We start from the raw sequence: 16,642 nt of genomic DNA, 5'->3' as shown, positions 1-16,642 counted from the left end.
AACAGCAACCAGACCAAAAGGTCCGCTTCTTATCAGTTTGTCTTTTGTGTGGTGTGTGCTATTGTTGAGCTTCGCAGATGTGCTGTGCTGATGGTTGTATAAAACATAAGCAAAATTTCAATTACAACTTATGCCTTTAGCTGACTGACCTATGCAGAATGCACATTAAAGATTTGCAATTCTGTTTTTAAGTGTTACAAATGTTAAGTAAATTGGATGCACTACATGGTTTTGTTGTTATTAATGTGATTTTAAGTGCAAAGTTTTCATAACACCTATCTCTAGTTTATTTACATGTACTGGATAAACTTTGCTGTAAATTAAACTCTACACTTTCTGCAGATGATTAACAAGCGGCATGCAGCTGTGTCAAAACTGGCCATTTATTTTATACTTAGTGCATTCCTGGAATAATCACCAAAAAGAAACACCATATAATGAATCACCAGATGTGTAATGTTTTGCCAGAAACAGTTCTAATCTTAGGTCAACATCTAAGATACAATTTTCACCAAATAGCAGCAGTTTCTTGCACTGTTATATGTACTGAATTGAACTTAGATTGTGCATATTTCTAGAAGTAGTGTGCTGTATGTTCATTCAAAACTTTAAATCTCACTTTAACTTTTTTTTCTCTTCCTTGGTACAAATTCCACAGTGAAGAACTTGGTCAGAGATGCATTTACTGTACAAAAAGCTTTCTCTTTACCTAGACACAACAAATTATTTTTTAAGGTTACAGTGGATTAAGGAAAATGACTGTAGGGTGGAAAATAAACAGTTCAGAGGAAGAAGAACACCCCGATGAGATGAAGAGTAAGGTGAGGTGGAAGGAGGAGGGGTGTATGTGTGTGTGTGTGGTGCAGGGTTTTAGCTGGAGGCTGTGAATGTGCCCTAAGGAAAATACATCACTCATACATCAGCACTGGCAGCACTCTGCCTCACTCACTGATAGTAAGTGTAAATGCTTTATGGCCTTGCACAGATGCAGAAACACTTCTTTTATGTCTGTGTTTCTGTCAAATGTTTCTCGCTGGCTTTCTTTCTCTCTTGGTCAAGCTGCAGCCCAGCATGTGGGAGCATTTAATATTGGTCCTGGGCAGGCAGGCAGCTAGTTCACCCCTCTCAGGTTGGTGGTGCCAGCTTCTTTCTTTCAAGCTCACTGTACTCCAACCCTGATCCCAGATGGACCTTCTGCATCTGGTTTTATTCATCAGGTCTTTTATTGTTAGGCTTCATTCTTCAGTGGTGGAAACATGGTTGATATCTTTTCTAAATTAGGTCAATAGACTAAGACAAGTAGTAGGAAGTTGGCTTCAGCTTCTTGTTGTTTGGATGGTAACCCAATGATCATAGGAGCAAATTTTGCAGTTTATTAAAACAAGTTATTAAGTTATTTCTGCTAAATTGTCACATGATATCTTAAAATATGACACAGCAGCTTTTGCATTTCCAGAACAAAACCTGAAACACTACTTTTTACTGAAAAGAAAGTTGGAAAGGATAAATGACACACAGGATTGATAAACCATTGTAATCCAATGTCTCCTGCATAAACTACAGAATAGAGACCAGTCTGGTGTGTGTAAAGGTGTGAGAGTAAACAGCCATGCGAATGTCACTGCGTTCTGATGCAGCACTTCTGAAATCAGAGGCTGCAGATTTATCATTACTGCTGTGGACAACACGGACTGTAAGAATCACTCACACTTTTCAATCACCAGCGCCTGATCTGCTGTTTTATACACAGCTTGTGAATAATAGTTTGAAATAATGGTTTCTGTTGAACACAGTGGAGTTCAGACCTCTACTAGTTTGATGGGATCTGCATTATCTTGTGGGAAACAGCATGTAACAACTCATTCAGACCACTGGAACTTTAAATAGTGTAATGCAATATAGTAAAATGCCCAGGAAACAGTGGTTTGTGGAGCACAAAATTAGCTACATATTGCAGGCCTTTTTTTTTCCAAACACAAAGTCTAATTTGCTTAAAATAGACTGAAATATTTGGCAGTGTGCGTCTTTTAGCTTACCAGGCGAAGTGTAACCCATGATACATCTTATTTCCTAAAATACAGACATGAAACTAGCTAACTGCAGCTTACTATAAAGTATTTGTCAGACAAGCTCAGCCCATTTTTTATTGCAGTGTACCTCCAAAATGCACTCACACTGTTTTTTTTAATGCACACAAAGGTGTAACTAGAAACAAGCATTCTTGACTTGAAACAGTCTTATTCTAATTTCTGTTCAACTTTAGTTAATATGGAGACTTAAATTACTGCTGCCCATCCTCTGGAGATTAGGCTGATGAGGCAACATTATTTATTTCTGCACTATATTCCTGCTCCTTTTATGAGTCTTTTCCACAGCATTATTTTTCACTATTACAGCTCTTTGTAACTCTAATAGTCGAGGAGACTGAGAGGGAAGATGATGAATTATTCAACATTACACTGAATCTTCCAAAGCCACAGTTTGCTGTGTTAGCTGCTTTTCACTTGTCTAACCCTCCACCCCCGTCCTCATCCCCCATACCCCTTTTTTTGTCTCCCTCTGTCTTATAATTCATCTCTCTTACATGTCCTTTCACACTTAGCCTGCAGTCCCCGCACTTATCCCCTTCTTTCACACTCTTCCTTTTAATTATGAAGACTCTTGAATGAAGACTTGCTCTCTTGCAGTTTCATTTATTAATTCAAGTGCATTCTCACCTTTTCTTCCTCAATAGACCATTCAACATTAGTTTATTAGACAGAGACAGAGTATCTAGACACAGCATTTTCTGCTTCACCTGTGTGTGTCACAATAGAAATAGTAGGTCCACTGAATGTGTATTCCTGTAAGAGCAGCTATAACTGGAGTTGCAAGGAACATTAGGAGAAAGGGAATCTTTCGGGACATTCCCTCGCAACTGTTCCTCCGAATTTTTTTCAACCAGTTTCTGTGATTAAAGTGTAGGTTCTGGATTTTTGGAAACCACTAAACTGCTCACTAACCAAATGCTCTTTGAAGAACTGCAAAGATTTCATCACAGTGTTTTTGATTTTAAGAAACTGGAAGAAGTCTTTGATTAGTATGTTTATAGTATTTCTCTGGGAAAATGAAACCATTTCTCTTAAAATGGCACCCAAGCCATTTGATTTCCTTTCTCTCTGAACTGTAGAAATTTAAAAAAAAAAAAAAAAGACAGAAGAGGATTCCAGAGTTAAGTCATCATAATCCTGCGAAATATTGTAATAAAATATGAACAAGGCAATTTTATCAGACTGTAAATATTAGCACCTGAAAATCCACATGGAAAAAAAGGCTTCTTGTCAGTCTTTTTACTTGGTAACAATGCAAACATATTAGTATTAATATTTTCCAATCTATTAACAACTTGTGAAGAATTTGCTATGACTGTCAGCTTAAATGATGACAGGGATAGTTGTTTGCTGCAGCCTTACCATTCAGAACATGTCTTGGCATTAAATGTTTGTTTATGGTGACCGCTTATAATAAAAAAAAAATGAATATCATAATGAAACATGTACAATATTGAAGTTTAGAGTCACTTCATGACTTGGTTATCCCTTCACTGTGCTTATAGAGCTCAGAATTTCCACTTGTCCAACACTAACATTGCAAGATACTTCAGAAACTAAAGCATAAATTCCTTTCAGCCTGTTCTTTGAGTTTAATGCTAGAATAGCATGGTAACAGGCTAACATTAGTATGTTAATGATAGGCTGAGGCTTTTAACTGATGACTGCTTTTTAGTGGCTATTGGCCAGTATAATGGGTTTTAGTCTAGTTATGGATATTAACACTGTTGGTCTAAAACTGCAGCACAGCTGGTTCTCCACACCTGCAGATTGTAAGTATAGTTTCACTGCCTTTTTTTTTTTTTTCACACCAACAGACTGTCAATTTTTGGGGTTTTTTTTTTCATTAGTTTTTCACCAGTTCCACAGTGATTATCTGTTCAATAATGGCATACTTAAGAACTCACTTCAGTTAGCTAGATTTAGAAAAGAGAAGTGACACTTGCACCTTTCACCAGCGCTAGTTTGTCTTCTTTTGACTTTCAGACTATTGAAGCGTGGATCATACCAAAGCTATGAGACCTTGTAACAGAGGCCAGTAATGCTTAGGGCGATGGAGAGTATAATGTGTTCTGGAGAGAAAAGAAAAACAGCTCGCTCTATTTTTAGGAGCATAAAGATTTGGTTTCTACTCCAGATGAAAACTATAGGCCCGTATAATGTTGCCGCTGCCTGGGGACACGTGCAGAATCACACACACACACCAACACCAATAGCTGGCTGAGCTGAGGACGGGGCAGTCATATCAGGTTGGTAAGATAAACAGGGTAGTATTGATCTAGAAAATGGAGACAGGCAGAGAGGAGGAGAGAAAGAGGAAATATAAACCCTTTCTCTCCCATGATGCATGAAATAGCAGGAGATGTTATCTAGCTTGATGACCCAAAGGAAAACACCACTCGCCCACACATCGATGAACTCATTGGCTTGTGATGTGTGTGTGTCGGACTATGAGATTCAGCAATGATGTTTTCAAGTCCTTCATGACTACATGTGTGATTATTCATCCCTGGCCATGTGTATAGGTTTGTGTGGCACTGTGAGGTGATGTTTGAAAATGGCTACATTTACATGTGCACCAAAGAACGGTGTGATGAGTCCACGAGCGCGTGAACGCATCGTTGTTTCTTCAGATATGTCTGTAATAGCAGCAGGACAGAGAGGACTGAACACTTTAAGACAGCAGAGATTACAAGTGGACGAAACCAAGTTAAGACAACGCAAGAACCCAGTTACTGTGTTGGTAAATTTTCATGGGAGCTATAGTGTTTTTTTTTCTGTGCTCACAAAGTAATTGTCGCTTACCTTTGTCAAAATCAGAAAGGTTTCAACTTTTAATCGTAAAAATCGTGGATCTATAGTGGATGGTGATTTGTCTTAGAATAGGGAAGGTAAACCCCCAGGAACACACTTCATTTTCTTAAAATTGGCTGATGGAAAGAATAAGAGACAAGAGGCTCAATAAGAGACAGGACAGTACAGCGGCTATGACATCATGACTTCAGCTTCCTGAAATTGAATGATTGAGGGAAAAAAAAACTTTTGTGTCAGTTTGCTTATGATGTTAATTTTGTTAAAATAACCAACAAGAGTGTAATAGGAGTGGTTATTTCATCTGAGTATTGAGTGTTTGAATGTCCGCTGTCTGACCTCCATCTCTGGTGTTCTTGCTTTTAACTCTTTTGTCCTCTTTTGCTTTTATGGTGTAGCTCCACTTCTGGTTTTTACTTTGTTTCTTGCTCTGTCTTTTCAAATCATCAAAAGTATGGAATTAAAACTTCCAGGGTTGTCATCCCACAGTAGTGAGTTCATAATTTGTGCGAATGCATATAGAATTTGTTTATTTTTTCCCATAAACATATTCTTTGCATTGTATCAGCACTGCCCTCATTGTATCAAGTGACCATTAAATGATGATGAAAGAGACATTCGTGGAACAGAAATGAAACAAGAGACAGTGTGAAAGTATACCCATGAAGATCACATTATATGAGGTGCATATCATATAATAGTTTTGAGTTACCCACAATATAGTTTTAATGAATTAACCCATTATCTGGATATTTTTCAATGAAGCAATTTACACCTAAAAGCTTGTGAAAGACAACTACTTCTGAGATTAATGAAACTGGTCTGTTTTTCCTTGTCTGTCCATCTCTCCATCTCATGTACAGCTGGTTATATTTTCATAAGTGCTTGAGGACTCACTCATCTCTGCCCTGCTTTCTAGCAATTTCAAAATGATGCTTGCTTTGCACAAGGAGGGACATAAACTTACAGGTCAGGACATGTTGACATATCCTCCTCTCACTGACCAAAATCTAGAGTCTCATCTGTCAGGGGCTGACATGTTTACTGTTTGACTGTCCTTGCCTTAAACCAAATTTTTGTTGCCAAGCACTACTATCCAAAACTGCTCACAGGCTGAGACTACGTTTGTCACCAGGCAACACAGTAAACAATTATGTCAGAGATGCAGAGGGAACCATTACCACTTTAGTGTTTCCAGAAGAAGACTCATTCAGATTACTGTCATCTTTTTTGCGAAGTGAATTTTCTAATACTATTTCCCCAAACTCAGTTAGTCATCATCACAAAGACATTTAACTTTTTGTATTCAGGTTAAATGTCTTTTTGATCCTGTGTGCCACATTTTTCTTTATTACGGCCTAAATAGTAGATTACAGGTAGAAAATGTGCTTTATGTGTTTGTTTTTTCTCCTGCAGAAGCACAAAAAGCCAAGGGGAGATCAGTGAATCAAAGCTTTATATCCACATCATGTTGGCTACACAATTATAATTACAAGTCAAGCTAAGTTTATCTGTCAAGAACATTTCAAACACAGAGGACATTTAAAGGGCCTTACATAAAGATAAAAATAGAAGTATAATAAAATGATGTTAATTAAACTGCAACCAAACATTTATGTGGGCATTTACAGTTAATTTAATAAAAGGGCAGTAGAGGAAATAAATTGACCAAAGACACATTCCTGGATTCCTGGGATTTCTCTTCATAACTGAAATTTGATTTTAATAGCACAACTGTCGATAAGTAATTATAAAATGACATTTAATATCATTTTTTTGAGATTTTTCTTTCATATTTGTTTATGTTATAACAATGGAACAACAGTTACTCTTAAAAGTGCATATATATATACACACACACACAAACAAACACTATGCCATTTATAGAGAATAGTTTGATCCTCTGCTTCTCATCATATCCCCTAATCAGTTTTAAGTCCAAATCGTTATATATGAGTGTATGAACATCTGTATTGTGAAGTGAGCAGCCATTTCAGTATGCTGCTTCTTTGGATTTAGAAAACAAGAAGATTGATCTTGAACTTGTAGTTGTGAGGTTTTTGTCGATCTCCTGCACTCAGTGCTCTATCTGTTGAATGATTCTCCAAATCAACCCCACAGCTCTGATTCAGGAGGCTAACACTTTACTTGAAGTCCCCCTATTTTGCATTTATAAACAGCATATAAACATATAAAAGCCTTCTATCTTAATAAGGTTTGTAACTCACTATATAGTTCACGCATTCACAAAATTATTTTGCACCATGGCAGAATTATAAGCTGCTATTTTGGCATGAAAAAATATCGGAAGAACCCCGCAAGTGATGAGTCGATCCAGTTACTTTACTGTTATTGAAGTGATTCAAGGTTGGACTGTATCCACAAGACATTCATAGAAGTGTTAATGACATTTGGAGAAGGGTATTTTTTTTTGTTTTTGGTTGTTTTAATTTTGTTGTGTATGTATTTTCTTGAAGACTGTATGAGAATGCACAAGTGCATAAACACACACACTGAAAATCCCAGGATCCTCCAATATTTTTTTTTCCTGGAAATGGAATCAGATTTTGACAAGAAATCCCGGGAAACACCAGGGTTTCAATTCCTGGTATTCTACCCTAGGTTTGACTCAAGCAACAAACTACCACTACCTGATTTCTTCTTAAACATCTGAGGAACTTGTTTTATATTCGTCAAGCATAGCAGAAGTGTATTTTCGCCTGAGCCCATTAAGTGATTTACAAAGTAGCAGCAGCATTTAAATTTTTATTTTTATGTGTGTATATATATATAAATATACATATCTAATTCTTACAATTTGCTCTCAGTCATGGAAGTCATTCTCCTGATGTGGCAGCTCAAGCTCCAACAGAATAAAAGCTATAAAAGTCAGCTCTATCCTCAGTAAATCTGTTCATTCAGACGGTGACACCACTGGAAATTACACCTGGAGGCTCCTCTGATAAACGGGCTGAGATGACACGGTGCTCAAACGTAGAAGCACAAATATACAACAAACGCTGTCACTGTTGGAGGATGCTGAGAGGAAAAGTATGTCGTGCTGTGATCTCACTACCCACACATGCCCGTTCTGTATCGGAAAGCGACTTTCTTGTATTCCTTGTGTGCGTAAGTGTGTTTATGCAACTGTGTGAGAGAGAGAACAAGAGAGAGTGCGTGCCAGACACAGAGACTCTGCTGTTTTCGGCTCAGGCAGCAGATCTCTCTACGATAATCAGCTGGATTGTCTTGCACGCACAACATCTGTCTCAAACACACACAAACTGCCTCTTTCACACACACAAACACAGCCATTATATAGTCATTAATGTCAGGCTGATGCTGTACAGCCCTCTCTAACATGCTCTGTCTCTCTTATCCATCTCCTTCCTTCCCCCCTTTCTTTCTTTTTCTTGTTCCCCTCCCCAATCGTCCCTCTTCTCTCCTTTTCTCATCCAGACGGTTTCGATCTTGGAGCAGAGGCTGACGCTGACAGAGGACAAGCTCAAGGAGTGTTTGGAGAATCAGGTGGAGATCGGTCTACATCTCCAGGGACGAGAGGAGGCCTAAAGATGGCGGCATCAGAGACCGATTGAGCTGTGGTGTGAGTGAAATGGGGTCTCATCAACACGAGAAACAGAAACCCACATCACTGTTGTTAGCTCGCAATAAAACGCGAGAGCCTACCCACACAGCTGCACAGTCACACATATAGCAAGGAACTGAGCCGAAGCGGTTTCCTGACTGGAGTTTAAATGCACCCTGGGCCTTACTGCTGATGTACTGTGTGGTTATTTCACAAAGAGATATCAGAAGTGAAGGAGGTTAATATTAGAGAAGTTGTTCTTCTACAACAGTGCTGAGAGCGCAGTCCCTTTTCTGCTGACGAAGGACCTGCTGCTACTAGTCACTGTGCGTGTGCGTGTGTGAGTGTGTGTGAGAGAGTACACAGTGGCTTCCTTTGCAAAAGGGTAGACACATGCAAGAGACTTTCGTACTCGCCTATGCACTGCACATGCATTCGTGTTTCTGTTTGTGTGTGTGTGTGTAGGCTGGTTTAGAATGATATTAGAAAAATGCTTTTTTTCGTTAAAAAGCACATATGGTATATGCACATACACTATACACAACCAAAATGTCCACAGAGCACAGTCATCGTTTTAGTTGCACTCTGGCCAATACATTCATTTTTAAATTGGAGACAGAGGCTCACAGAAAAAAAAAACCTCATTAAAATAGGAACCTCTTTTATTATCAGCTTGGTTTTGACCTTATTCAATTTGTTGCCAGCAGATACTTTTTCTTGTGCTTCTTCGATCATAAGTAAAAGTACTGACAGTTGGAAATTAACTAAACAGTTAGTGCAGAGCCAGTATAGTGCCTTTATTTTGTCTTATATGACAAAGTTCTTTGTTCAAATTGGCAAGTATGAGACAGTTTTTTTGATCTATTCTATGTTTTTCTTACTGTCAACAGTTCTCAGTAAAAGATCAAAACCAACAATGAATTTATCCTCATAATAAGCACTGTGGAGCCAAAGCCTGATTTATCTTTCCTCTGTGAGCCTCCATTGTTGTCCAAAAACACACTTCAGCACACATCACTGAGCCACACCATCGCACTTGGTGACATGTTCCTACATCACAGGGGCACTGTAGTTTATTTTGAGTCATTACCATGTACATTGTCCTTCTCCAGTAAATACTAGGCATGCACAGATTCAGTACTCCAAACCGATGTTGGCACCGATACTGATCTTAGATCAGCCGTCATATAACCAGTCTACATTATACACAGTTCCCTTGTCACTGTCATTTTAAATATTCCGTTTCCAGTTACCGGTTCTCATGCAGTCATGGCAGCCACAAACTCAGTTTTTAGTACAACGGAAATCCTTGGCCTCATGTTACATTACATGAAAATACAGATTTTACAGAATGTAGAGGCTTTAAATTTGGGGAAAAGGGACCACTGGTATTAATAAATGCTCAGATCTGGGTTGATGAATCAGTATGAGGAAAGAAAAACTTGGATCAGTGCATCTCAAGCAAATACTCAGTAGTCCAGGACATGAATATTAATCCAAGCCTGAATATAGTCCAAAAAAATGCAGTATTTATTTTATTTGAGTAACTTTAGCTTAAAAAGAAAAACACAGTGCCTATCTGTTTTAGGATTTTAGTATTATAATATGTAGGAGAATACACAGAAAACCTGTTTTTAAAGATTTTTGTCTTCAGTAGGAACAAATTGGCTTAAAGCCGAGTGCAACAGTAGCATAGTCAGAAAGTACTGAGAGACATACTAATACATAGATGATTTTGTTCTTCTCATACAATTCGTCAACAGTGGAAGAATCTTTCTGATTAATGGCAGCTGTATATTTTAAGTTTGAATAATGGTGCTTTTTTTCATTGGATCCATGTTGGAGTTTTTACACCGTGAGTACAGAACGCCTGGTTGTAATTCCTGCATTTTGAATTATCCTGTGTGTGAAACTTTTACACGTTGAAAGTAAGTTATTTTGCACCTTTTTAATAAATCTTTTTCACTCTTGAAATTAGTTGATAAAACGATCCCAGTTCCTCTTTCATAACACCAAGCTTTGTTTGTGTATCGAGTGAAAGAGAGTTTATTTTCATAACTGCTGCCAAAACGATGAGGTCACCGGTTACATTTAAGAGGCTGTTTTCCACTCTGATTGGTCCACAGAGCCTGAGCAGTTACCCGAGAAATGATGACTTTCCTGTCTTTATTGTCCTCAGCAGAAATGTGAAGATCATGACTTGGGATGCGTCATCTATCAATTATGGCAAGTAATATTCAACCCTGGGTTTGCCAGATTTTGAGTGATTTATTACAAAAGCACGGGGGTGGCAGCTAAATACGCCTGCACTGCTTGTGTCCGAAATCCTTATGTTTCACCCTCCGAGTAATTTAGGTAACCTGACCACTGATGCTGGATCAGTACTTTTATTTTTAGAAGCTTCAATGAAAATGAGCCAGAGGCTAAGCTTAGACGCATGCTGTGACTTCTCGAGGAACAGAAACATCTGAGCAACAAAAGAACTACTCATTCATTTGAGTTTCTTTATTTAAAGTGGCAATATGTTTACATACTGAAGTATTGAGTCACTCTGAGTCCTATTGTGGAGGTCTCAGTCACTCTCAGAGAACAGTGTAGCGTCATTAAGTGGGGAAAAATATTAATGACTGTTTCTTTAAGACCCGGCTCAGGCTCCGCACTGATGGAAAAAGAAGAAAAACAAAACCGGAATTCTGGAGCTGTGCTGCCGGGCCCACGCTCTTCCTTCCTGTCTGGGGCCCATGGACACACACACACACACACACTTAGACACTCATGCCAGAGAAAACGGTTCCCTTTACTATGGGCCTCAACCAGACAGCCTGCCAGGAGCTCTAGTGGAGGAGAGGAGGGGCTGAAAGAGTGGGTTCAATAACTGCTAAGCTTGACTGTGTGTGTGTGTGTGTGTGTGTGTGTGTGTGTGTGTGTGTGTGTGTGTAGAGTGTGTGTGTAAGTACAATTTTGAGGTACTTCTACTTTACTGGAGTATTTCTATTTTATGTTACTTCATACTTCTAACTCCACATTATTTCAGATTGTGTTGTACTTTTTACCTCACTATGTTCGTTTGGCAGCTTTAGTCACTAGTTACTTTGCAGATTTGCAATTCTAGTACAAAATACAAGCAACTCATAAATTATGATACATTGTTATTGATTAGGCTACCTGGCAGTACATATAGTACTTAAAATTACCTTCAGCTTTACCAGCTACAACAGCATTAGTAATGCTTAGACATTAATTCAGCAGTAATTATTACTGAAGGATACGTATACCTTTGTACTTCTAATCCAGCGAAGTTTTGGATGCAGGACTTTTACTTGTAACGGAGTATTTCTACACTGTATTAATGCTACTTTTGCTTAAGTAGAAGATCCCAGTACTTTCACCGCTGTGATTAGTCAATTCATCAATAAGCCAGCTGACAGGAAATCAGTTGGCAGCTGTTCTGTTAATGGATTAATCATTCAAGTAAAACCAACAAACATCCTTTGATTCTAACTTCTCTGCTGTGAGTATCTGCTGGTTTTCACTCACTGTGAGCTGAACTGTTCAGACAACACAAGACATTTGAGAAGTCACTGTGAGCTCTGAGAGCATGTGATGCTCATTTTTCACTATTTTCTGGCATTTTATATGCCATACTATTACTTTAGGAAATAACTGGCAGATTGATTGATTGAAATAATTTTATGTTACTGCCCTTGTTCAGTGTTGGGTAAGTTATCTGTTTTCGGCCCCTTCATCCCTTTGAATGCGTCCACTCCATTGACACAACAGGCAAAATCTGGCAAAAAAAAGTTGAACCTAACGTTTACCTTGCGACCATGCTGAGGACAGATAAAATAGTTACCGCTGTGATAACTCTCTAGGGTTGTAAAAATTGTGTCTCAGAGTATTGTAAACCTCTGTGCAGTGTTTTGGCTTCAGATAAGCCTTCAAACTCATGGGTCTGTCTCTCATAATGGTTTTCCTGGATCATATTTTGCTGTCTCACTGGTACCTGAAGCAACACACTCCCACCAAAGCAGCCCACTAACAGTTGGGGTTAGGGATTTAGATGTGATGGTTAGGTTAGGCTTATGTCGAGAAGGTCCTCACAAGTATAACTGTGTGTGTGTGTGTGTGTGTGTGTGTGTGTGTGTGTGTGAGAGAGAGAGAGAGAGAAAGAAAGAAAAAAGAAAAGTTGGAGAGCAAGCCTCTGTAATATGTAGCCCATGTGTGGCCCACAAGTGTGTGTGTGTGTGTGTGTGTGTGTGTGTGTGTGTGTGTGTGTGTGTGTGTGTGTGTGTGTGTGGGAGGGGGTTGGTAATCCTATGAGGAGAACATCTGGATATGTTTTTCCTGGTGTGCTGTGGTTGCCGCCACTGCCTGTGTGTGTGTGTGTGTGTGTGTTTTAGTGTTTTACTCGTTCAGTGTGTCAGACCTTTGTACTCCCTTGCTCTTCTTGGCTTTTTGTTTCCTCAAACATTAAGTTATTTTCTGACAGATTTATGAGTTTTAGATGATACCCAGCCACACTGACGGCAAAAGTGCTGTACCCCTGTTGCAGCAGGTGGAGGCTACACCGCCATACATAGTTTCACTGTGGCTGAAAAACAGGCAGTTTTCCCAAAACATCTACTGCCAGTGTGTATTCTTAGAACTACAAGTTGTACAAGGCTGTGTTATAAATTGTCTTTGTTGACCGAGACACTGAAATTATCGTTTCATCAGTGTGGTGCTAGTACTTTTAGGTACTTTTTGTACATTTTGTAGTTCTAGGAAATAAATGAGAGGCGGTCTTAGGATACAAAATACACAGAACGGTTTTGAGGAACCACAGTAAAATAACATAGAGTGGCCCAGTGTTTCAGAAACTATACGATGTGATGTACAAGAGTTTCCAGTGAGTCACTACGGAGTCAGACATAGTTGCATAAATCTGCGTTTCAGATGTGAGTTATGAAAGCAACGTGAGCTTCTACAAAGAAGCCGCATCATTTTTATCCAAATTGCAGGTGTGTTGTTATTAAAAACAAAAAAAAGGTAAAATTGTTTCATTCATTAGTTGCAAAGATTAAACCGTGACAACATGTATTCGGTAACAAATACTGGTAGTTTGCATGCAACCTAATTATGTCCCACCTTTGAAGTAGTGTTTGCAACGATACTCAGGGACACAATTAACTGTGATCAACTCTATTGATCACGAACCGAGATGTGTCTTATTCTGGGTGGGCTACCACCTCTGCTAAATCGCTTTCTGGGAGGAACCTAGACATGCTGTTAACGTTACGTACAAACCCTGATGATGCATCTCTGAGTCTGCAAAGTCACATTAACATAAACCAGTAATATGTATGAGTTTACAGAAAGTCTTTTCAGTTTTGTCACAGAAAGAGGAGAAACGTGTTTGAGCCTCAGTCCTGCCATGTCTTCTCTGACCACTGCTGGATTTTGGCAAAACTCCCTTGTGCCTCATTTCCTGCTTCAGCCCTGGTCTCCCCCCTTTCTCTCCACTCATCGCCTCCCACTCCCTCCCCCTCTGAGACTTAACCGTGCTTGTCGGCAGTGGCTGAGGTTTGGCGCTCTTCTCCTCCAACCCACGCCTCAGCTTCTGCTCCAAAACCATCTTTTCCATTCGATCCCAATGGGAGTGAATGGATGGAGGGAGTGAGGTTTCTTTTCTTTTTTTTATCCTTCTCTGTGTTAAGACAATACAACAAAAAAAGGTTTTTTAATCTCGTTGGCCAACTAGCCTGTTATGGCAGTCTGAAAAAGCTGCAGTTCACCTAAAAAGCCATTCCTGCTGCCCTCATATCAACGGACTATATCTGGATTTGTTTCAGTGGACAAAAACTTGTTCACATGCGCCTCAGCAAAGATTTTCATTCTATACACATCTATAATTTGGATTTACTAAACATATAGTTAGTACCACTTCAGTTCTTAGAAAAAAAAAAGTCCTTACTGTAGAACATGAAACTTGTAACCAAGGTCAAGTCTAAGTCACACGACTGCAGTGCCACTGCTCAGGTAACGCAAATAAAACCAGCTCATACAGGCTCAAAGGTGTGTAAATGTGTGCTGAGAGTGTAAATTCAATGACCTACTTTACAGCGGGCCAACCCATAAAACAAACCTGGTGATAACTCGAGAACACCTGCCCCCTTCTCAAAGCCTCGCCTCACCTTAAACTCACCTGCCTCTTTAAAGGTCGACCGCTGTGAAACACACCCAAAATTTAAGGCGGTGTTTAACTAGAAGTACAGCTTAGAAAGTTAACTGACAGCAAGATACTGCATTCGCTAAGTTTATTTTTACTTCCCAGGTAAAAGCTTTATAAGGCTTGTGTAACAACTATCTCATGAAAACTGAAACGAACAGTAAATAAATTTTAGGAATGTGCGGCGGTGATCAGGGCCGTAGCCAGGATTTTAGAAATACTGAGGTCATGAATCAGAATATCCTCAGTGCCATTTCTCTCCTTTAAAGAAATGTCTGACTAGCCACTCAAAAACACTCAGTTAAATTTTCTGATAATTTGATTTTTTTTTTTTTTTTTATTCTTTTAACTGTTCAATTAAATTCAGTTTCAGAGCCTTCTACTCATTGCCATAATGTAATTCAAGGGGATTCAGATCTTTAGTCTGGGAAATATGAGAATTAGTCTTCAAAACCCACCATGTGGAATTTGTACATATAATACAAAACCATTTTTCAGGTTGTTAAAGCTCCTAAAATCCCTGACACAGTACAGGCAGCAAGACCTCAGAGTTCTCATTTGCAGCCACAGCCCTGCTGGTGATCATTCAGTAGTATTGTTTACCAAGTTTCTGTGAAATCGTATAAACATTGTAGTAATGTAGTTATTTCACCCAGTCCTATTTATGAATGAGGTCGGCAGTCACTAGGTGTGGCTCTGGGTTATTGTTGTCACTGCTCCAGAGAGCTTTGTCATGACAACTTGACATTAGCCAAGAGGGCAAGACCTGACATAAGTATGACACGGCAGACTTCATATAGTAAAGTGTTAAAATGCCTACAAATGCTCTTCTGACAGTGTCATTAATCAATTACTTGAACTTAAAGAAAGACAGACTTGGAAGCATTTTAAGGATATTATAAAGTGTTATTAAATTGTCAAGTGTTATATCATGGTCCACTTACAGTATTAAAAGAGCTGAATTATAAAAACTCTTATTGCTTTTGACAGGCCGCATAAAAAACAGTGTGTTATATGAAGTGTGCTACGACGATAGTTCAAGTTGTGATAAGATCTCTCGAGCAGCAACAACTTTTGCATTTTGTTTTGACGGAAACTGAAACAATAAGTTTAGAAATTCTCAGCTGTGAGGATTTGCTTCGTATAATGTGACAGTATATTGAATCTTTGCTGGTTGGACAAAATAACAAATTTGAAGATGTTGCTTTGGACTGCTGCCTTAAAAGTTTTTATCCTAATTACACTCATCAGTCATGAACATTTCTAAAGTTTAAATCACATTCATATTATTTTCCACAACATACAACAAAAGCTTTCAAGCTCTATATCAGCAAGTTTATGTTTATCTTGTTTCATAAAGAAATGTTCATCAGACCAGTACTGTAGTTTTTAATATTATCACGGGGCAACAAACAAATTCACATCCACACAGTTTCACTCATGATTTTTTTTTGGCAGTCAAGTGTTTTACTGTAATTCTGTAACATCAGTAGATATGTGATTATTTGTACTCTATACACTTTAAAATTGGTGGACTTGTTTTGTGTTGATGTTCTGTCAAATCCTTTTGGTGTGAAATAAGCTGAACTGAAGCAGAGAGCAGGAAAGTGAAACTCTTCAGGCGATACAACAGATCGTTAGTGTTATTTGGCCACTTTGACCATCTGTCTTTATGGCCCTGCCCCTCAGCTGTCATAGTGATAAAATGGGGTGAGGCTGAAGGTGTGTGTGTGTGTGTGTGTGTGTAAGAGAGCAAGGTGAGGACTCAGTTAGCACGCGATGACTCATCTCAGTGATTTTACAATCTTACCTGCGTAGGTAGGTTCAGTGTGTTTGCTCTGCGGATTATTACATGCAGTAGGCGGGGTAAAGATTACAGGTGGTTTTAAAAAAAAGAATTAAACGTTCAAATAAAGAGTCAAACAGAATTAATGTTGCTTTTGAGAT

The 16,642-nt window shown here is 38.8% G+C and overlaps 1 protein-coding gene across 1 annotated transcript in view; it reads left to right on the top strand.

The window, feature by feature from the left end:
* Window positions 1-10,425, top strand: part of poc1a (POC1 centriolar protein A) — a 37,849-nt gene extending 27,424 nt beyond the window's left edge. The window contains exon 11 of the mRNA XM_041035085.1: window positions 8,361-10,425. Within this exon, the coding sequence (XP_040891019.1) occupies window positions 8,361-8,471 (111 nt within the window). The 3' untranslated portion in view covers window positions 8,472-10,425. The remainder of the gene's footprint in view (window positions 1-8,360) is intronic.
* Window positions 10,426-16,642: the final 6,217 nt, after the last annotated feature.

Source organism: Toxotes jaculatrix, chromosome 3 (genome assembly GCF_017976425.1).
Source record: "Toxotes jaculatrix isolate fToxJac2 chromosome 3, fToxJac2.pri, whole genome shotgun sequence".
In the NCBI taxonomy this organism is placed as follows: domain Eukaryota; kingdom Metazoa; phylum Chordata; class Actinopteri; family Toxotidae; genus Toxotes; species Toxotes jaculatrix.
Note: the sequence above shows the minus strand (reverse complement) of the source record. Positions and strands in the feature narration are given on the sequence as shown.